The sequence below is a fragment of the Schistocerca gregaria genome, chromosome 1 (genome assembly GCF_023897955.1).
Source record: "Schistocerca gregaria isolate iqSchGreg1 chromosome 1, iqSchGreg1.2, whole genome shotgun sequence".
In the NCBI taxonomy this organism is placed as follows: domain Eukaryota; kingdom Metazoa; phylum Arthropoda; class Insecta; order Orthoptera; family Acrididae; genus Schistocerca; species Schistocerca gregaria.
Window position 1 is genome coordinate 779,568,712 of NC_064920.1, and position 27,934 is coordinate 779,596,645.

The following is a 27,934-nucleotide window of genomic DNA, read 5'->3' on the forward strand; positions in this document are numbered from 1 at the left end:
TTCTCTTTGCCTGAAAAAAAGGGATGTGTTTTACTGGCAGTGCTTCTCGTTTTACGTTCACAGGCCATTCCGTTCCCCGCGGACCTGCATTCTGCAGCGACGGAGTTATGACGAGCCTCGGTTCGTGGAACAAAAACCGCCCGAAACTTCTGTCGCATCGCTCTATGTTACTTTGGGCGCCATGCAACGGTATTTCTCGTAACGGGGGCTCTAAGCGTGAAAAATACGTCGCGTCTGTCCTCGCTAGTTGGTGTGCTCCACCGTGCACGACCTACCTTGTGACATTCATAACGCTTCTTTCCCTCGCTCTCCTATTTTTGTCAGGCAGCTGGCACAATCTGTGTTCCTACAAACTTCCAGTCAACACCAATATAATACAGTGTCTATCCCTGTGCTATCGCAGCACGCAATGTCATAGAATTTACTTGGCCAAGAGCGAAGGTTCCTAGGTTCATTTAGTTGGGGAACAGAATTGTAAAGGCGGAGTATTTTCAGGTTGCTAGTTGTGTTTACGATTGTGAGCTTGTGGAAAATATTTGTTCAATGTTAAACTACTCTCGATCATTTTCCTTTTAACTGCAGTCTTTTGATGTATCGCGTTTCTGTATTAGGCTATTAACGTTATTTTCATAGGCACTGATATACAACTTTTAAATTGTTCTAAAAGGTCCCATTCTATCATAGTATCTGTCCTGTGACTTCTTCTTTGAATCACTGCCAGATTCAGTCCGGTAGGATAACAGACTGTCCCCACGCCTCATAAATTGAGTGTGACATTAATTGCAAGTCATGAGCCAAAATACGGCCATTCCTACCGAAACAAACGTTATAAATTTTCTGCATCAAGAATCTAAAATGTAGAAAAGCTACAGAACTCCACATAAGGCAGTACCTTGTCAGAGCAAAGTACAAGCCACACTCGATCACTTTAAAGGGTTGGTCAAACGATACTCGCGCTTGAACGGCCTCGAGATTTCCCGATACCCCACAGCTTTCGATACAGTATCGAGCTTGTTCGGACTATCACTTGACATGTGACTCGGACGGCGCGAATCCAAGGGATACGCGTGAAACTACGAACTATCCACAACAACATGCTTTGGCTATGTTTAAACTTTCAAAATCTCTTGCAACATTGGAGGAAACAGTATTAAATCCTACCATTGCACAAACTTCCGCTGTGTCTGATCAAATTTACGATATCTCATACAGTACCGGTACGTACTGATATGAGCTTATACAGACATTTATGTGATTTTCTAGTAAAGGTACGAAGAGGAAAATGATGTCCTCCATGAAATATTACTTGACTGACACCATAATAATACTTTACTTGTTGATGAAAGACGGTAATTATTTACGAAGTAGTTGCAAGTGAGCAGTTTAATCCCTGTTCACACATCAGTATTACAGATAAAACCGTTACCAGATTTAAACAGTTTGAAAACAATACGGTGGCATTCAGATGAAACAGTCAAGACAGTAAATCAAGCTTTAAATGCCGTACAAACGAAATAAAATGACTAATTTTAATCGCGAGAATGAATTACAGTGGCAAGTTCCGTCTTGGAGGTAATACCAGCAGATGTCACTAGATCATGGGACAAAGAAAAACTTGAGTATTGGGCAGAGTCGTGACGGCAATCTTTTATTTATTTATTTATTGGTTGCAGTTCTTAAGCATGAGCTGCACCCTGGAAGATATTTAAGACCGTGATTGACAGTTGTTATTATTAAAATCCATAGTGCATGGTTCATCTGTGTTCAGTTTTTGACGGGCTTTGACTGTACCATCTTACCACTAAATCTGAGGGGGAAGTTGGGGGGGGGGGGGGAGGGGCGTGCAATGGGGAGTTTCTTTTGTAAGACAGGTCATTCTGATCGTATCAACAAAAGCCGCTAGATCGCAGGTTGATCAAATGATCGAACAGAACTCGAGATTTCCCGAACCGTAATGTTAACCGTTTGAACAGTTCGAGTCGTATTCAAACACAGCCCAATGGCACATTGTCTTCTCATATAAACACTGTCAAAGAATGTACAAAACAGCTTTAAGCACTATGCGATTTGACAACTGAGTTCATCAGTCCTCTAGACTACTTAAACCTAGCTAACCTAAGGACATCACACACATCCATGCCCGAGGCAGGATTCGAACCTACGACCGTAGCGGTCCCGGAGCCGAAAACCTTTCGGCCACAGCAGCTGGCAAGGAATGTACAAATCAATACAAAGACAGTTGCCATGTGTAAGTTGATACTCATGCAATGTGTATCTCTGGTATTAAAAATAACGGAAAATGTATATTTCTATACTTTTTTGCATTAAAAAAGGGCAACAAATACAGTTATTATGCAAAATTAAGAGTTTTTAAAACAAATAAATGTCAGTAATCGGAGTTTATTAGTGCATTGTTTGAAGTTCTGCATACGCATGCAAATATTTAAGTATATAAAATATTTAAGCACAGAAACCTAAATTCTATTCGTTAATTTCAAGTATCAAATGCGGTTTTGTTATTCACAGAAATTATCAGTCATTACTCCAGACTTCGCCCCGGGGCGCCTAGCGCGTCACGCAAATGGGTGGTGCTCAATTTTCCGCCGCGGTACGAAAGCCTGTGTAGGGTCATTAATAGCTAGGCACAGTAGGAGAAGTTACCGCAGTTACGGATGGCCATCCAGCGCGGCCTATAAACCACGCGGTGACACTCATTATTTCACGGTGACGCTAGCGGCCACTGCGTACGTCGCCACAGCCGCAGACGCGAGAGGAGAGACAAATGAGTGTGCAGAGAAGGAGCTATGGGCCTTGCCTACTGCCCCTATGTATTTCAGCAAGCACATACGCAACGCGCACGCACGCCGCTATTGTCGCCGCAGCGGCAGCCGTAATTATCAGTTCTATATGTAAATCAGCGCGGCGAAAAATATTTCCGGACTGTACGGGTGGTATAACGCTCGCAAAACGATCGCCCCTTTTGTGTGACAACTTGCTGCATTATGTAGCGGAGCAATTATTGTTCAATGAACGCGGAAACGGGCGGTGAACAATACAAAAAGGGAAAAGTAAAAAATGAGACTGGCGCGAGCGAGAATAGATTTATGTGCGCGCGCGGCCGCGGTCGGGCTGGGATTGTGATGGTAATGGATCTAGTCCGGCATCCGCTGTGTGGTCGGATCGGGAAACAGCCGAGGCGCACTTGCATAGGGATTACGCCAGCGCTGGCTGACGAAAAAGTGCCGTGTCTTGTTTTCTCCCTCTCCACATTCACTCAATCCAATCCGCTTCCCTATCTCCACTCCAGCCTGTTACTGAGTGGGGTTCACAAACGTGCTGCACAGCGGGAAGATCTTATACTGTCTTACATTAAGTTTCGCAAATTTTTAACGATATCTTCAGTTGTTTACAGCCGTGCAGCTTCTTTCATTTGCTGTATAACCGGCTATCGCATAACTAAATCCAGACACACGTCATACAACATAATCATCATCCATTTGCAGGATGTAAGCATCTTCCAGACTTCTCCATACATTACGACCTTCAGCTCTACCCCTGCACATCCGTCCTGTTTGTTTCCTTGTGTCGTCATTAGGCCATCATTACGTCTCCTAACATACTGTTTTAGTTTCGTAACACCCACTTTCACGCCATCATGTCCTTCCTCTTACCCATTTGTGTGCTTTTCTCTCCCTTGTATTTATACCATCTTCCTTTGCCTTTTCCCAATACGGGTGAAGGTTCTTTTGTTTACACTGCGTACCCGAAGCACCTTCCTCGGCCCGATTCTGTCATGTGCCTCTTCTTGAAGTACGAGAGTGATGTTAACGGCGCGCAATACTATCCAGTTCGCTCCAGTAGCCGGGAAAGGCAAGTAAGTACGAACTGGGCAGAAGTATTGGATACACTGCTTGACAGTTGTTAAGGAACAAATACCAATCGCTAGGAAACAAGTGACAGTTGCTACGGAAAACCCTACCAATGACGTGTGAACTACAGCGAAGCCTGTGCACAAGCGATCTGTATGCGTTCGACAGTCCATGCAATACGGTGTCTGTTGTGGAAACGATTAGTGTGGCATTTTGTCTGATACTGCAACATGTCTACAACAGATCAATTGAATGTTTACGATTTGGGACCAGCAGTCTGACGGCACAAAGCTGGTCAAAGTGTTGCTACCGTGGCCACAATAAAAGGTTCGTAGAGCACTTGACCACGAAAGGCAAACGTCCCCAGTTCGAGGTTCAGTCCGGCACACAGTTTTAATCTGTCAGGGAGTTTCATATCAGGGCACACTCCGCTGCAGAGTGAAACCCTCATTCTGAAAACATCCCCTAGGCTGTGGCTAAGAGATGTCTCCGCAATATCCTTTCTTCCAGGAGCGCTAGTTCTACAAGGTTCGCAGAAGAGCTTCTGTGGAGTTTGGAAGGCAGCAGACGAGGTACTGGCAGAATTGGAGCTGTGAAGACGGGTCGTGAGTCGTGCTTGGATAGCTCAGTTGATAGAGCACTTTCCCGCGAAAGGCAAAGGTCCCGAGTTCGAGTCTGCACTCATGCATTCGCCTTCATAGCTAAGTATCTGACTCCTGTGTGGAGAATCTGGTTTCGATGACCGGTGCTGCCAAGGAGTTTTCCTTGGTGGGAGAACTGGAACAAGAGAGCTCATTCTCGGGATGCGTATTGAGTAGCCGCATGAGCCCAGGTCTGCTAACCTGACAAAGGATGTGCCATGTGTTGACCCCGCAACGCTCCATGCCACATCACAAGAAACCTCGATGACGCCATTGGCTGAAGATGACGGGAATGTCGGCCACACCAGTTGGCGCGTCTGAGGCAAGAATGGCTGTCTTTCACACTTCTATCCAGCATCGAACTGCCTTTCTCGAAGTATAATACTGATCTGGCGTCGGCATGTCCTGTAGAAGCGAAAATTACCGCACGGATACTTCCCAGATGGGACGCGCAGCTGATATGATGTTTTCACATAATTCATAGGATTAAAAGATACAGTGATAGCAAAAGTGAAAGAAAACCTGCTTTTTCATCTGACAACAAAAATGATAGCAGAGGTGATCTAAATCACCACTAAGTGTGTTGTAGGATTATAGTATAATTATTTAGTGATGTCGTTCGTTATGGTCGAAGGCCGTGTCCCATCACCATCAGAACCATCGCTGCGCCGGAAATCCGCTTCGGCTTCCTTGAAGCTAAGTTTTGTGTTGGCAAAAAGCAAGAATTCCTTTGTGTTGATACCAATGAGTATAAAACGAAATGCAGGGAGGCTCTTCAACGACGTGAAGCACCAAAAGACACCCGCACGTAATACCTTCATTCACGGCAGTCAGTACCACGGAGAATGTTCCATACCTCATGCTGTAAGACACGGCATGGAGGTTCGAAATTCAACCCGAGACTCCAGTGAATTATGCTGTGATTATAAATAATACATAACCGGAATTCCAGCCCATTCCGCATTTAAAGTGAGCGTGAGGTAATTATCTCAGCTGCCGAGCTGGATATTTACGGTACATATATCGGAAATATTTGAAAAATATATCGTACAAAGCAAATTATAGAACAACAAAAGGTACACGCAGAAGTGGCGTATCGCATGTTAATTTTCCGCATTTGCGAATACCACAGCACACCTCTCTGCGTGCACAGTTTTATCTCTGGTTATGACAACAGTAAAACTAAAATGTTGTTCACAGTTCACACCGCTGACGTGTATAGCTGCTCGCAACGCCGAATAACTGCAGTTTCGTACATGACCTTTCAGACAATTCGTAATGGCCTGCGGACTGCTGTTTTTAGACTTGTTTTGTCTTATTTGCTCCTAGTGTTACTCCTCTGCTCTCTTTCACCGGTGTGTGTGTGTGTGTGTGTGTGTGTGTGTGTGTGTGTGTGTGCGTGTGTGTCAGAAAGCGCAGCCTTTGCATATGCAAAGAGATGTCCGGAATGGATGGAGAGCTAACGTGATTGCATGGGACGGCGGCCGTAAGCTCGTTGATCACCGTAATTAGCAGTTAATGGGCAATTCGGCAGAGTCACCGGCCGGCGGACTTTGTGTGTGCTCGCGCCATGGCGACTGAAAATAGCCGCCCGAGGGCAACGCGTGTCGAGCGGGGCCAACATTTCTCACATTCTGCGTTGTTAGTGCTTTAGTTACGGGTAGCGGCGGATTTTGCAAACATGTGCGTTTCGCTTGGAGAAGACTCCGCATAAACCTTGAATGGCAAAGTTAAGAAATAGTAACGAAGAAACAAAGAGGCGCAAACAAAACACTAACGAGAGCGTTTTTTTTTTTTTTTTAAGTTGTTCCACCTGAAAAATCTAATAACTTTATAATTTTGTGGCTACACATTCTCATCCAGTTTTCATCTGAAAACGTCATTTTAACTCTCTCATTAAAAATGCAAGCTGATTAGAAATTTGTTAACAAATGAATTCTACTCTATTTTGTAAAGTCGGAGGATGCTAATATACGTGGCTTGGAGGAAGCAACTACCCCAGTTCTGGTTCCGTCTTAGTCAAGAATGCGATAGAATTTTTTTTCTAACAAGGCCACAGATTGCGCACAGGTTGATTCAGTATTACCGATTTCGCTCGTCAGGGGGGAGAATTATCAGATCTGTGGATATTATAGGATTTTACATCAACGTCAGATAAAGTGAGTCACTACAATTCGACTTATGACGTAGTATCTTTCTCTGGTGGAAGTGCGTGAGAGGGTTAAGAGCACCGCTCCGTACCACAGTCAAACATGAAGTGATGTGAGTTGGACCTGTAATGTTTATTCTAAGCCTATCGATCGGATGTATGGTCAAAACACAACTAAGAAAGTCTCATCTCATTTGGAACGTAAATCATATCGATATGTGCAGGCCACATACTAGCATTACAAGTAATACTTCATAGGGCACGCTGTAAGGTTCATTCACTGTATTCATCGAGCACATAGTTGCCTACTTGGTTGTCGACACAGGAAAAGCACCACGAATCACTTTCATAAGAATACCGTGGCCACTGCTGCCAGTGGAAGGGAAACGGAAAGGGAACGGCGTTTTTCTGTCATTTTTCACATGTCATAATCCGTGTAATATTTACTACCCTGGTTACCCGTCAGGGTTGTACCTCAATTATCCACGTGGCAGACACCAGTTGCTTATTTGAATTTACACTTATCGCTTCGTGTAATTATCCTCTCTCACTAAACACTGTGTAACTAAAATTGAGAAGTTGCGTCATTATTACCTGGCCTTTTATATAGCCTCACCCAGTTCCTGGACTGTTCACCCCTTCCCGTTTTTAGGGGTACTTATTAATATACTGACCGCATACGTAAAGAAAGCGAACGTTAATGTGGTAACGCCTAACATGTATGCAAAATACTCAACCTAAAGCGACCAGAGCTACTATGAAAATTACGGTAGTCTGCGTTCACTTCGAAGAGAGTACGGTAACCATCAGCAGTTTCACAACTGTGATTATTTCTGTGCCATGGAATGCGATGGAAAGACTGCCATAAGAGAAAATGGGTCACATTTATGTAAGCAACAATGCTGTATCGACTGTTTATAAATTAATATAGTTTGAAGAGAAGATGCTCCTGTTGCTGACTGACTGCTGAAAGGGAATGGAGCTGTCAGCTGCTAAATATCTTAACATGGGTAGTAAAAACTGTTTATGCTCTTCTTATTCCATTTGCAATCAATTGTGTTTAATGATCTTTTCCCTTCTTTTTTCTGTTTTCGTTCGATTTCGAACTTATGATGCTTCACCTTTAGACACATCAGTTCGTTAGCGGATGTCGTATATATATATATATATATATATATATATATATATATATATATATATATATATATATGTGTGTGTGTGTGTGTGTGTGTGTGTGTGCGAGAATCATATGGTGTACTTACAACGCGAGCTAAGGTTACGTAAGCAAGAACAAGTACAGGTGAAGCTATTTTAATGGACCCGAATATAAACACCGAATCGTCAATGCTGAAGTGATGTTATTTTTTTATTTTTCAAGAACGCTTAATAGGCGAGCCTGGACACGACATCAAACATGTAAATAAGCGCCGTGTAGCGGCAGCAAAGCCTACAGGCGGTCCCCCCGCCACCGGTCTACATCATTCAGGGCCGCCTGGCGGCTGGCCCTTGGGAAAGGGCGCGCGCCCATTGACGGCGCCGGGCGGCGCTTTTGTCCACAGAGGGCGCGCCGCGTGTGTGAAAGCCGGCCACTGCGTATATCACAGAGAATTACTTACTGCCAGCTTTTGTGCCGGCAAGCGAGCCGCTGGCTGCTAAAGAATTCTATCAGCAGCCGCACTCACGGCATGCCGCCTGTCCGCTGGAGGCCGCGTTCTCTGCTTCCTCCAGAGCTGGCGCCAGTACAAGGGGGAAGTACAGCAGCCGCCAACGCCGTACCGGCCGAATAGGCGAAGCCCCATCACGTGTCTTAACACCAGCTACTGTAATACTTTTTAGGCAACACGGCTGTTTTTTCCTGTCAGAAAAGTCGCAGTTTGTAGCAAATGAAGAAAAGTCATCGAGTGAAACAGAAGGGATATCTAGCACTTCCCTAGTAAGTATTGTAGGCCCTCTGCCGTTCTTAATTTATACAAATGATTTAAGAGACACTCTTAGCAGCCATCTTTGTTTGCAGACGATGCTGCCGTTTACCATCTAGTCAAGTCATAAAAGGATCAATACGGCTACAAAATTATTTTCGTACATCTATAGTTGAAATGGACGACAGTAGGACGTCAGCTGGTATAAATTTATATAAACAATGAAGAAATTTCTCCAGCTGTATTTAAGGTGTCGATTTTATTTTGGGAACAAGTATCAACGTTGTAACCCACCTTCTACACGGAGCACGTCCATATCTCACCACTGACTTCAAGTATGAGCCACACGCAGTTGACGTCAACAAGTGTATGCGCCTGAAGATGTCGTTGATACAACGTTGAAACTAGTTGCCAAAATAAAATAAGACACCTTAAATACAGCTGGAGGAATTTCTTCATTTTTAATACAAAATTATTAAATCGCGATGTTTATTCGGTGCTACCCTACGGGTATTATCGCAGTGCGTTCCAGGCGGTATCCCAGCGGACAGGAACGGCTGACCAGAGAAAGACAGGGCTACGGTAGGGGCAGGCGGGGGGGGGGGGGGGGGGGACAGAGAGAGGAGGAGGAGGAGATGTTTACTATACATGTGATATACGCGTACACAGGCGAAGCTGCGAGTAAGAAGCTAGTATATACACGGTATTAGGCATGTGAGTACAGATACTATGATCACTGGCACCTTAATATGTACTCACTTCAGTGTGTTAGCTGTTTGCCGGCCGCGGTGGTGTCGCGGCTCTAGGCGCGCAGTCCGGAACCGTGCGACTGCTACGGTGGCAGGTTCGAATCCTGCCTCGGGCATGGATGTGTGTGATGGCCTTAGGTTAGTTAGGTTTAAGTAGTTCTAAGTTCTAGGGGACTAATGACCTCAGCAGTTGAGTTTGATAGTGCTCAGAGCCATTTGAACCATTTGTTAGCTGTTTTCTCTCTGCGTCTAACAGTCTCCCGCACACACATATTTTACCACCTGATGCTTTCTGCACAGATATGACTGCATCACTAAGTGGGCTACGCCTGTCAGTATAGACTAACCGTATTGTGTTCACGGGTCCACATTTCAATACAGGACTTGCTGCGTAGGAGAAAATAAAAGTTAATGGCTTGCTTGTGCCAGGAGTGCTTGAAATTACCAACCAACCTAAATAACAACTAAAAACTTAACTCCTCCCGAACAGGCCACAAAGGTCCAACGGTACCGACGGGCCGCCGTGTCATCCTCAGCCCACATGCGTCACTGGATGCGGACATGGAGGAGCATGTGGTCAGCACATAGATCTCCCGGCCCAATGCCAGTTTCCGAGCCGGAGCCGGTGCTTCTCAATCAAGTAGCTCCTCAGTTTGCCTCACAAGAGCTGAGGGCACCCCGCTTACCAACAGCGCTCGGCAGACCGGATGGTCACCCATCCAAGTGCTAGGCCAGTCCGACAGCGCGTACCTTCGGTGATCTGACGGGAACCGGTGTTACCATTGCTGCAAGGCCGTTAGCAACCAACCTAGCTACCTACTCATAAAGCGTCAGTAAAGCGCATGCCAGACTGAGATTCAATGGAAGGAAATGCAATCCGAAAACAAAGGAAGTACGTTACAGTACACTTGTTCGCCCACTGCTTGAACATTGCTCACCAGTGTGGGATCCGTACCAGATAGGGTTGATAGAAGAGATAGAGAAGATCCAACGGAGAGCAATGAGCGTTGTTACAGGATCATTTAGTAATCGCGAAAGCGTTACGGAGATGATAGATAAACTCCAGTGGAAGACTCTACAGGGGAGACGCTCAGTAGCTCGGTACGGGCTTTTGTTGAAGTTTCGAGAACATACCTTCACCGAGGAGTCAAGCAGTATATTGCATCCTCCTACGTATATCTCACGAAAAGACGATGAGGATAAAATCAGAGAGATTAGAGCCCACACAGAGGCATGCCGACAATCTTTCTTTCCACGAACTATACGAGACTGGAACAGAAGGGATAACCGATAGAGGTACTCAAAGTACCCTCCGCCACACACCGTCAGGTGGCTTGCGCAGTATGGAAGTAGATGTAGATAATAGAGATTACTCTGCAAATGAAGTAAATACTGACGTAATGTTGATCAGTAGTCAGTTATCAGTATACATTAATTCATCAAATGTTTAAAATCCGTTGCGAAATTTCGCAGGCGCAATATTAAAAACCAGAAAATAATTATTTAAATAAATATTTTTAGGATAGCAAGTTTTTAAATCGGACTGAAAACTGTATAATATTTTCTCCTAGCTCTATAGATGTTCCTCGTTTTGTGGAGAGACTCCTAAAACCTTGTTCTTGCTTATTTTTAATAGCTACAGCAGTACTTGCAAGATTTATAATGGAAACTGTGGGGCACATGCAACAGTTAGGAACTATTTATCCAACACTTATGTACTGGATGCGCCCCAAGTTTTACGTTATAAAACTCACAAGTATTCTCATAGCTATTTAAAATTGAGAAGCAGAAATTTTCAGAACTATCGTTATGGGTTAAAGGTTTCATATGGGGGTAGGAGATTTTTTTTTATATTTATTGATCCAATCATAAAAAATATTTCAGTATTTGGAATTCAATATCGACACCTTAGGCGTAAATATATCCCGAGACACACAACGTCTCAGCGTTCTACACGAGGATTAGGACTCCTTGCAACCTCCGACAGCAGGGCACGTGGCGACTGGCGACGTGCCGGGCGGCGTTTAGCGTGGGTCGCTGAGAGGAGGGCACACACAGCCTCGCGGCGTCGAGAGCCCTCCAGCTGATGGCCTAACTGTTGCCATGGCAACCCTCCGCGCCGGCGGCTGCGCTCTCCGACCGCCCTCGTGCGCGGCTCGTCCCGCTGGGGCGCTCTCGCTGCCAAGTACTGCGACGGGCTCCAGCCAGCGAGGGCCTCAAAGTGAAGAACCCCTCGGTGTGGCTGCTCGTTATAACGCCGCTGTGCATTCCCCTACTCACGGAAACTGACACATACAGCCAGTTATAAAGGAGCGGGTAGTTTAACGTACAGCCAGACGACTGTTTTGAAAACGCCGCTACAGACGATAATCGCGTAAAGCGGGCTGTTCGAGTAATACAGAGCGAGCAAGTAGTGGAGCAGGGGTAAACCAACAGGAAATATTTAAGTTGGCGTTTCCAGTTGCGGGATTTGTCCTACAACCGAGGGTAACCTCACGAAGCATTTTCCGGAACCGAGGCATTGAATAAATTTTTTATCTATTTCTGGGACATAATCGAGTGTTTAATACTTGTTTTAGTATCCCTTTACGTATTTAAGATACTAAACTCGACGACTTCTTCAGCATGAACAGTGTTCCTGCGACCATGTTGTGTATGACTCACGATAAAATACCGGAAATCTAAATTTGAGTTCTGACACCTAAATAGCTTTACATCGCGAACCAGGGTCTCAAGGAGGCAACAGATGGCTTCATTCGATCACGGACGTAGCGTTTCTCTGACTAGCTAATGGGAAGCGTGCGGCTAGTATTCCTACAGCACGCGTCCAGGACTGCCATTTCGATGAAAAATTTTTTAACCAAACTGACACCGGCGTGCCCTATTCAAATATTATAAGTAAGTAATTTACGAATTTACAGCATCACAGCATGAAAAACCACATCTTGCCAACCATTTTCTGATCTGTGTTGATATCTCACATGAGGTCAGTGACCTGTAGTTCGCACAGAAAATGTTGCTGCTGTGATGAAAATTGCGTCAATGTCACCTGTATGCAATTCTGAACAATTATCTATAATTGGACGAAAAAAACGCAGTTTAAATTTTTTGTAGCCTTTTGAAGTGATTTACAGTAGTATTAATTTGAGTGATGGTTCCTTTTAACGGTAGTTTGTGAGTGCATTTACCATTTGGAATTTTGTGTTAGTGGCAACCAGCGATTACCCTTCACTTGAATGCCCTCTTTTTACTGTCTGTTGGGTTTCACACATATTATATAGGAAACGGGTGCTTATTTAGTACCATAACATCAAGTATATCAGCATGATTTCCTGTTTCCATTACAACATAAGAGAACGGAACCGAGATATTGAAACTATTGGTCGCTTTGCACTGCTGTTAGCAGCTAATCGGCTTACGTCGGTTTGTATATTTACAGGCGTTACGTTCATGTAAAGCCATTGCTTGCAAAACTCAAGATTTTCAGTGTATCACTACCTCTAAGTGTGTACAGGGACATTCCGGCACTGTACTGTCGCCGTAATCAGACGATGTCCATTACAAATATGTACTATAGTTTATGTATGCAAAACCTGTGTACGATATGACTAAATGGTAACTAGTACGTGTCACTTCAAAAAGGGGCCCTGATCCGAAAGCTCTTAACCACTTGATGCGGCTAGAAATCCAAGAAAATTTTATGCAATGATGTCGCATTTTACGAAGGCGACATCGTGAACACCACAGAGCAGCGGAGACCTTCCATCTCTCGGTTCAGCGTCCTCTTTATTCGAAGAGATAATTATGATGGTCAGCGTCGTCTATCATGCCTCGATGACATCAAATCCCTTGTCTTAATGCTTTCCCAAATGGTGAACTCTTGAACTTAGTCTTTGGAGGGGAAATCCTTTTTGCTGTGCAAGAAGGGCTACCGAAAAACTCTCGTTTTTCTCTCAACATTATTTGCAGATCCAAACCAGTCTGCGAATAAAGTTCAAAGGGGGAAAAAACATAGCTCTTCGGTGGACCTTCTTCTCCCGTGACTGACATATCTTGTCTTTAACAGTAAAAAGCCCGCTTCGTTGGACGAGGTAGCTAACGGGCTCCATCGCGATGATGCCAGTTTGAATCCTGGACCTGGAATAAATGTTCACTGACGGTATTCGGAAAGTAAGCGGAAGACGAGTTGGCGATGTAAGGTTCTTGTTCACCATAAGTTGCGACTACATCCTGGATTAAATTCCTAACATCAGCGTAGCGTCTCACTAGGAGACGACAGGGGACTCACTATAGGTAGTGATCCTTCCTTCAAATGGGGATGTTAAACCCGTCTTGGTGCTATGCAAGAGGAGAAGGCTCTGCAGATACGTAAGACACTTCTTTTCACTAGTGCTACTTCTCATTAGGCAGCTGAGAATACCCCTCGCTGTCATGCCACACGAATTCACGTCGTTAGCAGTATTATGGCTAGTTTAAAAAAGATAAATAATGAAATTTTCTTATGAGCTTTTCTTGGGGATGTTACATACTCGTAGTCCTCTTTCATTCAATCTCATTCATCAATGTAACTTTCGCTGCAGGTGTATTTCCGTTCGTGCTGTTGTTCGTAGTTCGTTATCGTTATCGTTGGCTGTAACTGATCGGCGAACTATAGGGTATATGGTAGCCAATAAGAATCATGCAATCCCATAATTTTGGTTTACTGACGTCAGAAATATTTGGCTGCTTTTTTCCGAATTTGTCACAATTTCCGAGGTAGTAATTAGCAGGAAGTTTCAGTTGCTGCGAGTGAAACAAAATATCACTTTATTAAATAGCTTTTAGTGAAAGAAATGTCATTACTCGTCAGGGTAGTCAAGAGCGCTAACGCGCTGCTTCCTGCACTCGGGTAGGCGCGCCGGCACCGGACCGAATCCACCCGGCGGGTTAACGACGAGGGCCCGTGTGCCGGGCAGCCTGGATGCGATTTTTAGGTGGTTTTCCACATTCCGCTAGGTGAATACCTGGCTGGTCCCCACATTCCGCCGCAGTTACACGCGTTGCAGACATTTGAAACACGTCCGCACTAATTCACGATTTCTACTAGACGGAGACAGTTGGAGTACACTAATTCCGTCCTGGGAGGAACGGAGTGGCGGCAGGAAGGTCACCCGGCCATCCCTCAAACTAACATTGCCAATTCCGTGGTAACCACGGCGACCCTGCGATCGCTGCGGGACTCTGTCGTAAGTGAAAAAAAGAAAGTGAAAGAAAAGTCATCCGCAGTCTCCGTCCGTGTTGTCCATGCTCGACACTTTGAAACTCCCACAGGAGGTGGAACGTAATTGTGCATCCTTATTGAAATGAAATGATCGTATGGCATTGTTGGCCGGGAGGCCCAATGAGGGGAACTTCGCCCGCCGTATTGCAAGTCCTTCTTAGTTGACGCCACTTCGGCGACTTGCGAATCAATAATGATGATGAAGAACACACAACATCGAGTCATCACGAGGTAGAGAAAATCCCTGACCCCGCCGGGAATCGAACCCGGGACCAGTGCGCATGAAGCAAGAACGCTACCGCAAGAGCACGAGCTGCGGACTGGGTTTGAAGATGCTGGATTCAGGCCCATCGAGACACATCAGTTACATGAATGCGTAGTGTCTGCTCTATCGGACATGTCCGCGCAGTTGTGATAAACCCGAGTCCGGGTGGCAAAGTGGTTAACAGAGCCGCCTAGTAAACAGAGGATCCCACGTTCGAATCCCGATCCGGCACACATTTTCGAGCGTCGCCGCTGATTCCCTATCAAGTCCCTGTGCGGCTGCGATCAATAATTCCTTCACTTCCTTTTCCTTTCTTCCCTTCCAACCTCAATTTGCATAGCGACTTCACTTGCGAAACAAAGAAAATTGTGAATGTGGGTCGGGTTAGCTATCTACATATTATTCCTCATTTGCTGTGTTTACTTCCCATCATTCATCACGCGTACTATTAGCAACATCCTTTGTTTTTTTAAAAAAATCTCATTTTGCTCATTTTCGTTCGTTTCATATGCTCGGTGCGGACGTCGCGAGACACCCGTTTATGTTCGTTATTGCTCGATTAACTCCGTTTTTTTTTTTTTTTTTTTTTTTTTTTTTTTTTTTTTTTTTTTTTTGTTACAGAGGGCAGCTAACCCTCTGACCGAACACGGTGAGTTAACATGCCGGCTACGGATCCACACCGGACATCGGAACGCAACGGAAAATCCTCCGACAGCTTAAGTGCACTTTCAGCGAAATATGTGTCTCCGAGTACTACGTTTAGTGTCTGGAACTAGACACGAGGTGGCGGTGCGAGGCCCCTACCTGCTGGCGGACGGCGGCGCACTTGGCGCTGGCGGCGTGCGCGTCGACGGCGGCCTGCTTGGCGTCGTCGGCGGCGCCGTCGGCCCTGGCCAGGGCGCGCGCCGCGTCGGCGCGCACCGCCGCCATGTGGGCGCGCGCCTCGGCAGCGTCAGCGCGCAGCGCGTCGGCGCTGGCGAGAGCCTGCACGGCCTGCCGCAGCTGGCCGCTAGCGTTGCGCTCGCGCTCCGACACGTCGGACAGCTCGGCGCGCAGCTCAGACACCGCGCTAGACAGCCACTGCACGCGCAGGTGGTCGTTCCGTTGCCGGTTGCCGCGCAGCGACTCCACCTCCTGCCTGCGAAGCACAAAACACACACACGCTAACAGGTGAGGTCCACCTCCTCAACGAGAAGGTCAATGTATGACAGACACAACTAATGGGAAAACAGTGAAACGGCCTGGAGATTCCACTAGTTTTATCCGAACATCTAGCCCTTGCCCACCAAAATCTCCAGCGTGACCATGCTACATTACTCAACAGCATACGGGTCGTGTTCAGATGGTTCAAATGGCTCTGAGCACCATGGGATTCACATCTGAGGTCATCAGTCCCCTAGAACTTAGAACTACTTAAACCTACCTAACCTAAGGACGTCACACACATTCATGCTCGAGGCAGGATTCGAACCTGTGACCGTAGCGGTCACGCGGTTCCAGACTGAAGCGCCTAGAACCGCTCGGCCACACCGGCCGGCGGCTCGTGTTCAGTTTATGAGTTGAGCTACATAATCAATAGGATAGGGCACGATGCACTGAAGAGTCAAAGGAACTTGTGCACCTGGCTAATACCGAGTATGGTCCCTGCGAACACGCAGAGGGGCCGCAACACGAAATGGCATGGACTAGACTAATTTCCGAAGTAGTGCTGGAGGGAACTGACACCATGAATCCTGCAGGGCTGTCCATAAATCCGTAAGGGAACGAGGGGTTGGAAGTATCTTCTGAACAGCACGTTTCAATACATCCTAGATGTGCTCAATAATGTTAATGTCTGGAGACTTGGTGACCAGTGGAAATGTTTAAACTAAGAAGAGTGTTCCTAGAGCCACTCTGTAGCAATTCTAGACATGTGGCTTGTTGTATTGTAGTGCTGGAATTGCCGAAGTCCGGAATAACACAGGACATGAATGGATACAGGTGATCAGGTAGGGTGCAGTCGTACGTGTCGCCTGTGAGAATCGTATCCTGACGTAACAGGGGCCCCATATCACTCCAAGTGCACATACCCCAGACCATTACAGAGCCTCCACCAGCTTGAACAGTTCCTGCTGACATGCAGCGTTCATGGATTCGTGAGGTTGTCTCCATACCTGTACCCGTTCATCCGCTCGACCAGGCAACATGTTTCTAGGCATCAGCAGTCCAAACAGTCCAATGTCGGTGCTGACGGGGCCAGGCGAGGCGTAAGGCCTTGTGCCGTGCAGTCATCAAGGGTACACGAGTGGGCCTTCGAATCTGAAAGCCCATGTCGATGATGCACCGTTGAATGGTTCGCACACTGACATTTTCTGATGGCCCAGCGTTTAAATCTGCAGCAATTAGCGAAATGGTTGAACTTCTGTCACTTTGAACAATTCTATTCAGTTGTCGTTGGTCCGGTTCTTGCAGGAGCCTTTTGTGGCCGCAGCGATGTTGGAGATTTGATGTTTTAATGGATTCCTGATGTTCACGGTACACCCGTGAATATCGTCTCTACCGCGGAGGTAGTGAGTCCAATTGCTTGTGCACTCACTATAACACTACGTTCAAAATCACTTAAGTCTTGATAAACTGCCATTGTAGCAGCAGTAATCGATCTAACAACTGTGCCAGATACTTGTTACCTTATATAGGCGTTGCCGACCACAGCGCCGTTTTCTGCCTATTTACATATCTCTGTATTTGAATACGCATGCCTACATCAATTTCTTTGGCGCTTCAATTTATCTGTCAGTGACAGGCTACTGAAACATCCGACCACACACTTAGGCCTCTTATTTACAATCACGTTTGAAATCCCATTACTGTTAAATTTTATCTGAGTTGTGTTCACTGCAATTTTTAAATCATTACTTTTATAATTTTAGTGAATATTTACATAAACATATATATTTTCTCATTACTATTATTATTATTATTATTATTATTATTATTATTATTACTATTGGTCTTCCTATGTTGAAACAACTTTATAATCAATTGCTGCATGTAACAGGCTTAAAAAAATTGGAAAAAGTCCAGTAGAATGTTTTGTAGCATAAGAGCTTTCGAATGATTCTCCAAATTACGTACCGAATGAATTTTTAAAAAAATGGTTCAAATGGCTCTGAGCACTATGGGACTTAAAAACTACTTAAACCTAACTAACCTAAGGACGTCACACACACCCATGCCCGAGGCAGGATTCGAACCTGCGACCGTAGCAGTCCCGCGGTTTCGGACTGCAGCGCCAGAACCGCACGGCCAATTCGGCCGGCAATGAGATTTTAAATTCAGTTCTTGATTTAGAATTTTGAAAATTAGTAGAGGATATATACGTCTGGTCAAGAAGGTAGACTGTGCAGTCTGCTGCTGTGTGGTCTTAAGACACTAATGCTATGTGAAGTTAAGGCATGTCCAATGTTTTTCTACACTGATTAATTTTTTGCATTTAGACAAATCATTTTCGAACACATTATCCTAAAACTTTTTTAATTTTATTTTCAAATTTTGTTCAGGAAGCATAAAATATAATACATGTAAACAGCGTTCGCTGTTGCATTGCTATTAGAATTATATAGATCAAGAGAAAGCTGAGAGAATTCAATTTGTGTTATGGTTTCAAAATTATTTTATTTTTTCAACATGGATTAAGGAAAGGATTCATCTGCCCAAGTCGACCACAGACGAACCCATTTTTGTTTTTTTAAAAAAAGATTTAGATTGTTCAAAAACCGGACCTCACGATAGTGAATTCGAGACCCCATTTGTATGGATACGAGAATAAGTTGTTTTTAGATACAGCGAACATTAAAGACATTTAAAGACCTGTTGGTTTGTCGCGATTTTTTTTTTACAATAAAATAGACGCAAACGGTATGTCGGTGGTTAAAATTACTACCATAGATCTACCTGCAAAGGTATGAGTGGGAAACTAAATTTCTTCAGACCTAATCAATTTGTGTGTGTGTGTGTGTGTGTGTGTGTGTGTGTGTGTGTGTGTTTGTTTGTGCATATATAAGAAAAACTTTTGTTTGACATGAATTTGGAAGTTACGGAAGGCAAGCCAGATAAAAAATACCAACATTTAGAACATCCGTGAAACGGATCACTAAATTATTTGGTACGATGGAGCTTGAAGGATCTTCTCGTCCGCTGTCGAGCTGGACTACCGCAAGCTCCTACTAAGGCGGACTGCCGAATGTCTCTGTGCTCTCAGCTCATCTCACGTAGTAGTTGGATTTAAAAACGTACCCCGCACTGCGCTGCGATAAGCCGGGAATCTGCCGTGTCGAGCCGAGATCCACCGTGCGTGGCCGTGCGGAAGTTGGTGGGTCTTAGGTGGGCGCAGCATCTCTATTCATGAGGGGGTGCGTCCGCCTGGCCCCCTATTTACGTTTCCGCTAATGGAAACTTTCCCGGCGCTCGTAAAACGGGAAGCGGCGATAAAGAAGCCGGTTGCAGACGCCCCCGTCAACGAAGTTCATTCGAAACGAGAATTACGACAACTATTTTTCCTTGGCTTTCGTGACGAAAATGGCACGAATAGAATCGGGTTGTCGGAAAGAATAATGCCATTCGGTGAATTGAATGCAACGACCTGTTGACATTAAAGCCACCTTTCCGCCTTGCAGTTAATCCCCAGGCTTCTTGACTCAATTCTTTCTCCCGCTCTCTTTCTTCCATCAATGGTGAGCGTTAATTCGAGTGGAAGACACTCTTCGAGAGCAAACTACTGAAGTTTTTAAAAAGACTCTTCTGCACTTTTTGTGTGATACCTGTTGCTAATAGAAAAATGCCTTTGCTAACAGCTCAGATCAATATATAACTTCTTTAATTACATTACAGTTTTTCAGGAACCTATCTACCGAGTAGCTTCAACTATATTTACGCATCACTAATAGCTTACTCTGACCACTTCTTATCAACAATTGTTACTTTCATACGCTTATTTTTGAGTCCTCTACGCCTCCATTGATCGAGACAATATTTACGAAATCTTCGCTCGAAACCAAGGATCCTCCTGAGATTTTTATTATTTCGAATGCACTTTCCCTCTGATAAAACTCCAGAAATATGAAGAGTGACTTGCGCACATATGGAACTGATGACTGATGACCCTCTTCTCGCCCTCTCGCCGTCTATTACTAACTCGTTATCGACTTTACAAAGAGAACCAGCATCAAAAGCCGGCCGCGGTGGTCTCGCGGTTCTAGGCGCGCAGTCCGGAACCGTGCGACTGCTACGGTCGCAGGTTCGAATCCTGCCTCGGGCATGGATGTGTGTGATGTCCTTAGGTTAGTTCGGTTTAAGTAGTTCTAAGTTCTAGGGGACTGATGACCACTGCAGTTGAGTCCCATAGTGCTCAGAGCCATTTTTGAACCAGCATCAAAAATAGTCTCAGACAAGATCACGCCTCCTACTGTAGCACATATGTTACAATTACTACAGCTTTAAAGCACTTAGCGTCACTTACTAACGGAGTTTTGTGATCCGTTGTTTTCAGACCAATGTCCTTTATTCTCCTTTTTCTTGTATAACAGTCAAATCGTCAACTTGTAAATAACCTGTTGGGCCGTCTAAATACTCCGCTTACCTAAATTATGTACACGCAGTGAAGTGGGAACGGCTATACTTCGTGCTATGGAATTACAACAAACAAATCAATGATGTTCCGCGCTAAGGAAACTAGCGGGTTTCTCAGAATAGAGCCCAACGTCAGAATGCTTTGTTTGATGACGGTGTCGTTACATAACCAATCTCGGATAGCTTTCCCTTAGATTGAAGTATTACGAAATCCAGCCTCTTCCATCCTACCTTCTAGTTCATCTTTTGCTGAAAACTTCAACATCCCCCCCTCCCTCCTTCCCTCCCTCCCCCCCCCCCCCCCTCTCTCTCTCTCTCTCTCTCTCTCTCTCTCTCTCTCTCTCTCTCACACACACACACACACACACACACACACACACACACACACACAAATTAACTCTCAAAATACAAAGTCACATACCCATTTCACTGGAATTTCTAAGCGAGACGATTAATTCCTTTAGAAGTTCATCGGAATGAAGTACGAAACGAAAATTCACTTGAAGCTTTCGAGAGCCACACAAATTCGGGAATATAACTTTATGTTAATCCTGTGTCGTATCATCTAAACGTGTAAACGAGCATTGGTACGCCTGCTTGTTGCACAAAGGCACAGGTAACGACCGCCAGTATGGAATTTAATCTGTGCCGGAAATTCGTTACACGGAAATTAATTACTCCTGTGAATCAGACACCTATTCGAGAAGTGAGATCACTTTGCGCACAAGCAGCATGATTTCTTTGAACCTCGATCCGTTCCATTGTTTCATGCATGAATTCGCTCTCGACACAAGAACCACTCTTAGTAATCACTCCGTTCGTGATTGTACTCTCAAGTTCCAAGGCGGCAGGTGCTCCCTCTACAAGCTTGCAACGGCGTTCAAAATTCAAATACCTGCGAGCTAACGACATGATGTCGAAACTGGTTGCTGAAAAATGAAGATTTTAGCAGCTTTATGGTGGTTATTCGCGCTGTCATTTATAAAAACTGTGCAGCAAAGTGAAAGATGGCTTACTCCTTTAAAGAAGGAGTGATGCTCTTTACTATTTTCATTCCGTTTGGAATGAGGTGTGCGTGCGTGCGTCTGTGTGTGTGTGTGTGTGTGTGTGTGTGTGTGTGTGTGTGTGTGTGTGTGAATTCTTAAGGTACCAAACTCCTGAGGTCATCGCTCCCTAAACTTACACACTACTGAAACTAATTTATGCTAAGAACAACACACCGCCGGCCGGTGTGGCCGAGCGGTTCTAGACGCTTCACTCTGGAACCGCGTGACCGCTACGGTCGCAGGTTCGAATCCTGCCTCCGGCATGGATGTGTGTGATGTCCTTAGGTTAGTGAGGTTTAAGTAGTTCTAAGTTCTAGGGGACTGATGACCTCAGATGTTAAGTCCCATAGTGCTCAGAGCCATTTGAACCATTTCTTCGAACAACACACCCACCCATGCCCGAGAGAGGACTCGAATCTCCGGCGCGAGGAGCCGCGCAATCGTGTCATTGCGCCTGACGACCACTCCACGCGGCATGAGGGGACTTACGAAAGCAAATTACACATTATTGTGGTAGGCCATGTAACTATTATTTAGTGCTGCGCTGCACTTGAAAATGACATAATACATGACTTTTTTATCACAGTCTGAACGTTTTACCAGTGGTTCGATCCTAGACGACAGAAATCCGCTCCTTTGTCACAAGCCACTGGAGAACAGCTGCGTGAATGCTCTCGTCGTTGGAAAATCTCTTTCTCTTTCAGCTTGCCGAAAAGATGGAAATCGCACGGTGCAAGATCGCGCAAGCCAGCGCGAGTACAATATCCGATACTGCGGACAATGGAGTCAGCACTCACCATTGATATGCGCATTTGATCCACAGTGTCCGCGTTAGTCACACAGCAACTGCTGGGATTCACTTCCTCGATTGCCTATCCACTGTCTGCGACCGGTGTCGATGACCTTCCGTTCCAGGGTTTTAATGACCTTAGCCGCATTTGGGCACTGGAATGAATCAATGGTAACAGGTGAAGATTTGTGTCGAGCGGGGACTCGAACCCATACTTCCCGCGTAACGCGAACAGTTGCTTTAGCCGCATCGGCCATCCGAGCACGCTTCTCTCCCTACCTACAGTGCAAGCCTTTTACACACAGTAGGCGTAGCGTCATCTACCCACGCACCCCTTCCAGTTTCACACTGCCGTATTAGATCGGGCATGGTGTGTATCCGCACTCAAAGAAGGATCTTTTGTCGTCGTCAAAAAATAAAAGAAAAAATAAAAAATAAACCGTTCAATTGGCTCTGAGCACTATGGAACTTAACTTCCGAGGTCATCAGTCCCCTAGACTTATACTTAAACCTAACTAAGGACGTCACACACGTCCACGCCCGAGGCAGGATTCGAATCTGCGACCCTAGCAGTCGCGCGGTTCCAGACTGAAGCGCCTATAGCCGCTCGGCCACAGCGGCCGGCTAATAAAATGTTCCCTGACACTTCAAGCTGACTTCAGAGACCACATATTTCTTATCAAAATATATTTTTTTGATGTTCGTTACCCTCCCGCATTGATTTCAACGAACAGTTTCGGAACGCTGTGAGTACAGGTATTATTTGCTAGCGAACGGTTCAAAGGACACCGGTATCCAGTTTAAATCAAAGTTGTGTGGATATTTTCCTCCCATGGAACCAGCCCATTTCGTCAACAGGTACATCTATTTCTTTACATTAAGTAGTTAACTTTGTAAGGGAAGTTGTTGTCCAGCTTTCAGTTGTAAGTTTCTGAGTAGGTCATTTTCCTCTGTAATCTGCCCAGCTCGAACCTGGTTTGTTTTTTTAATTAATTTTGTTTTTTAATTTACCTAACGAACTTATCTTTGTACTTCACGCTCTTGTTATTGTTCTGTTTCGAAAATTTGGAAATTACGTTAACATAACACTTTTGTAACTACTGTCGCCCGAAGCCAAAAATAACTGAATAAATAAATGGGGATGTAGTAGCACGGTAACTGCGGTGAGCTGCGCTAGGACATATTTGGCTGCCGATGGCTGCCTGAGGCGCCCTAAAGCTTAACGGGTCTCCTCGTGTTCCGCTGCCATGCTTCCAGAGCGAGGCGCGGCTCAGCTGTTGTCACTCCCAGCGGCCTCTGGATTATTCAGCGCGCCCTGCCCGGCTGCCTCAACGTTTTAGCAGCTCTGGGGGCACGACCTCCAGTACACCCGCCGTGTTGTGGCACTTCTCTGCTGTCGACACCCTCCTCCTCCTCCTCCTCCTCCCCCTCTCAAGGGAAACCAAAACACACACACACACACGCGATAATCCTCTGCTTGGATGCCCATCTTTAGTGCTAAGGTACCCGAAACAAAATCTTTTTCATATATTGTTTACCCTTCTCCATAAACTGTCTTATGTAGGAAAAAAGAAGCAAACGAAAATGGAGTCCAAAAATAATATTTCGGCATAATTCTTCCGCAGTAGCAGAAGTTACATAATATCGAAGTTAATCGGATCAAAAGTATATGAAAGGAAATCTACCTTGTCCTTTTCAAAGTTAGGGAAACCAGGGAAAACAGAAATGTGCATGGCAGGACGGGCTTTTAAAACGACGTCCTTCCGATAGTAGTTAGAAGGCGCATCGAGTTGTGCATCAGGAGGATGGGCATTCATTTGAACACCTCACAAAGAACAACATTCCTAGACCAAAACACCATCTTAACAGAACCAATTATGTGCAACACGATGCATCGTCTCCTAAAACTTACAACGTTTCTATCTCCATAACTAAAATTTATAGAGGTTTGATTTAAATCGATTTGTACACGAAGTCGGTTTGTACGCATCAGCAGTACGACAGAAAAATATTGTTCCATTTGACAAATTATAAATCGTTTTGCAAAGCTCTGCAAAATAATTACAAACAAAAAGTGAAGCAGCCAGAGGACATGGTCGGGTGTCAATATCGCTTCCTACAAGTGCGCACCTTCAGCGAGGATAAGAGTTCAGAGCTGCAGTTCTCTCTGCTAGAACGACTACCAGAGCGCATTCGTGTTCTTTGTGATTAGCGTTGTTACCAGGCCTGGTAGAGCATATAAGGGGCCTGAACAGTTGAGTGATCACTGTGAAGGAGACGAAAATGCCAGGTGCTTGTTTGATACAGTACTGTCAGCACCTGACAGCTTTTCAAAGTGGCTCCATTGTGGGTCTCCATTTGGCCAGATAGTCGAATCGCGCAACGTACAGATCTGTGGGACATTCGGATGTGACAGAGGTCCGATAATGGATTGCAAGGGACTGTGAGGGGAGACACACTCCTTGTTAATGTACATCACACGACCACGAGGAATTATGCACCAAGCATATCGTGACGACTTCACATCGGCACCTGGTATTCGAGAAGAAATAATGAAGTAGCTGCAATACTCGAAGTCATCCCACACCACCCGTCAGGGGACCAGCAGCAGCTAGACTAGCGAATAACCTTGCCGCGTGTAAGATGCTGCTAACACCGCAACACAAACGGCTGTGTTTGGAGTGCTGCCATGACCAGGGAGTATGGACTGGGGACTAATGGCATCGCGCTTCAGCGATTAATCGCGCTCCTGAAGTAGGACGGATGACCTCCATCGGCGAGTACGACGCCAAACTAGGGAGACGTCCGATTCTCCCAGTGTATCGGAGAGGCACAGCGATGTTATTGCAAGTGTCGTGGCACGGGGAGTCATTGCGTACGATCTCAGGTCGCGCCTGATAGCGATTCAGGGAGTCCTGACGGCACAACAGAGCATCACAGACATCGTGCCGCCTCGTGTGTTAAGTTTCATGCGACAGTGTCGTGGTATCATTTTTCAACAAGACAATGCTCGTTCACGCACGGCACGCAGCGCTATGAACTGCCTGAGTGGCAACAGTGACTCTACATCTTATCTTATAAGATAGGTTATGGCATTTGTAGACTGAGGGAAAGGTTTTGATGATGTTGACTGGAATACTCCCTTTGGCAACGGCCTTAATGCAGTGGATACATCGGTTCCCGTGAGATCACCGAAGTTAAGCGCTGTCGGGCTTGGCTGGCACTTGTATGGGTGACCATCCAGGCGGACTTGCGCTGTTGCCATTTTTCGGGGTTCACTCAGCCTCGTGATGCCAATTGCTACTCGACCGAATGGTAGCGGCTTCGGTCAAGAATACCATCATTACGACCGGGAGAACGGTGTGCTGACCCCACGCCGCTCCTATCCGCATCCTCCTCTGAGGATGACACGGCGGTCGGATGGTCCCAATGGGCCACTTGAGGCCTGTAGACGGAGTGGAATACTCTCTTTAAATTATGAAGGTGGCAAGGGTAAAATACAAGAGCCAAAGGCTATTCGTAATTAGTACAGAAACGAGATGGCAGTCATGAGACTCGAGGGGCATGAAAGGGAAGCAGTGATTGAGAAGGGACTGAGACAGGCCTGTAGCCTATCACCGATGTTATTAAATCTGTACATCGAACCAACAGTAAAGGAAACTAAAGAAAAATTTGGAGTAGGAAATAAAGTTCAGGGATAAGAAATAAGAACTTTCAGGTTTACTCGTAACATTGTAATTCTGTCAGACAACAAAGCATTAGGAAGAGCAGTTGAACGGAATAGACAGTGTCCTGAAAGGAGGATATAAGATCGAAATCAACAAATGCAAGATGAGGATAATGGAATTTAGTCACTTTATATCAGGTGACGCTACAGGAATTAGATTAGGAAAAGAGACACTTAAGGTAGTAGATGAGTTTTGCTATTTGGGCAGCAAAATAACTTAAGATGGCCGAAGTAGAGGACTGGCAATGAGAAGAAAAGTATTTCTGAAGAAGAGAAATTTTTTAATATCGAATAAAGATTTAAGTGCTAGGAAATCTTTTCTGAAGGTATTTGTTTGGAGCGTACCCACCTGTGGAAGTGAAACATGCACGGTAAACGGTGTAGAGAAAAAGAGAATAGAAGCTTTTGAAATGTGGTGCTACTTAGTAATGCTGAAGATTAGATGAGTAGATCGCTTAATGATGAAGAGATACTGAATAGAACTGGAGAGACAAGAAATTTATGGCGCAACGTGACCAAAGGAAGGGAGCAGATGATGAGACACGTTCAGAAACATTAACGGATCACCAGTTTAGTATTGGGGGAGGGGGGGAGGTAGGGGAGGTAAAAGTCGCTGAAGGGGGCCAAGAGGTGTATACAGTAAGCAGATTCTCCGCAGGGACCAGACGCACAGTCCAGGACTGCAGCGCCTAAGACCGCAAGGCTAATCCCGCGCGGCTGAAGAGCACAACAGCAACAACAAGAATATACCAGCTTCAGCATTCGAAGAGACGAATAGTCAGTACCCGTTTAGTTTATTCTAACTGTTGGTTCAAATGGCTCTGAGCACTATGGGAGTTAACATCTGAGGTCATCAGTCCCCTAGAACTTAGAACTACTTAAAGCCGGCCAGAGTGGCCGAGCGGTTCTAGGCGCTGCAGTCTGGAACCGCGCGACCGCTACGGTCGCTGGTTCGAATCCTGCCTCGGGCATGGATGTGCGTGATGTCCTTAGATTAGTTAGGTTTAAGTAGTTCTAAGTTCTAGGGGACTGATGACCTTAGAAGTAAAGTCCCATAGTGCTCAGAGCCATTTGAACCATTTGAACTACTTAAACCTAATTAACCTAAGGACATCACACACATCCATGCCCAAGGCAGGATTCGAACCTGCGACCGTAGCAGCCGCGCGGTTCCGGATTGAAGCGGCTAGAAATTCTAACTGTAATTAACGCTGTGGCGCATAGTCTCCACTACAGTGGACAGCTGTTAATGGTCGCTTCTTTGGCATTTTCAATCAGTCCTGAGACTGCAAATGAACGCAGTTCACTGCAGTGGGCACTGCCTACTGGTGTCCTGCATGCATTTGCAGCCTCGTGACTGATTGAAACTGCCAGAGAATTGACCATTTAAAGTTGTCCACTGCAGTGAAATTCATGCACCACAGTGAATCCGTGTAGTTGAATTGCCCATACGGCTCGAGGAAATAAAGCGTATACAGATGTGTTTAAACCGCGCGGACCGTTTCGTGAAATTATGGCCATGGGTCGGGCGCGCCGTGCAGAAAGGAGCGTGTCGCGGCGAGGGCGGGATTGGGCCCACAGTGTGGTATCGGGTTGCGGCTGGGAGCGCGGCAGCTGGCGGGCGCTCGCGCCCCACAAAGAAGGTCAGCCGGGGTCAGCCGCCACAGTCCACACGCGCCGCTCTCTCCTCTCTCGCTACCCTCCGCCGCGTCGTCTCGCTCGTAAACTCCGGCACCGTAAAGCCGTCGGCACAAGAACCGTGCTGTTGGACGTCAATATTGTGAGTGCCGAGTTCAACGAGCTGGTCTACGCTCAGAAACGACGCGACTTACACGTACGGTACGTGTGCCTTAAAGTGGTATATGCGATCGCAGCGATCTCCGGCGGCAGTGTCGACCGTATCTTCTTCACA

The 27,934-nt window shown here is 45.7% G+C and overlaps 1 protein-coding gene across 1 annotated transcript in view; it reads right to left on the reverse strand.

Annotated features, from left to right (window-relative positions):
- LOC126268712 (protein scabrous) overlaps positions 1–27,934 on the reverse strand; it is a 183,747-nt gene that overhangs the window by 125,547 nt on the left and 30,266 nt on the right. The window contains exon 2 of the mRNA XM_049973932.1: positions 15,657–15,990. Within this exon, the coding sequence (XP_049829889.1) occupies positions 15,657–15,990 (334 nt within the window). The remainder of the gene's footprint in view (positions 1–15,656; positions 15,991–27,934) is intronic.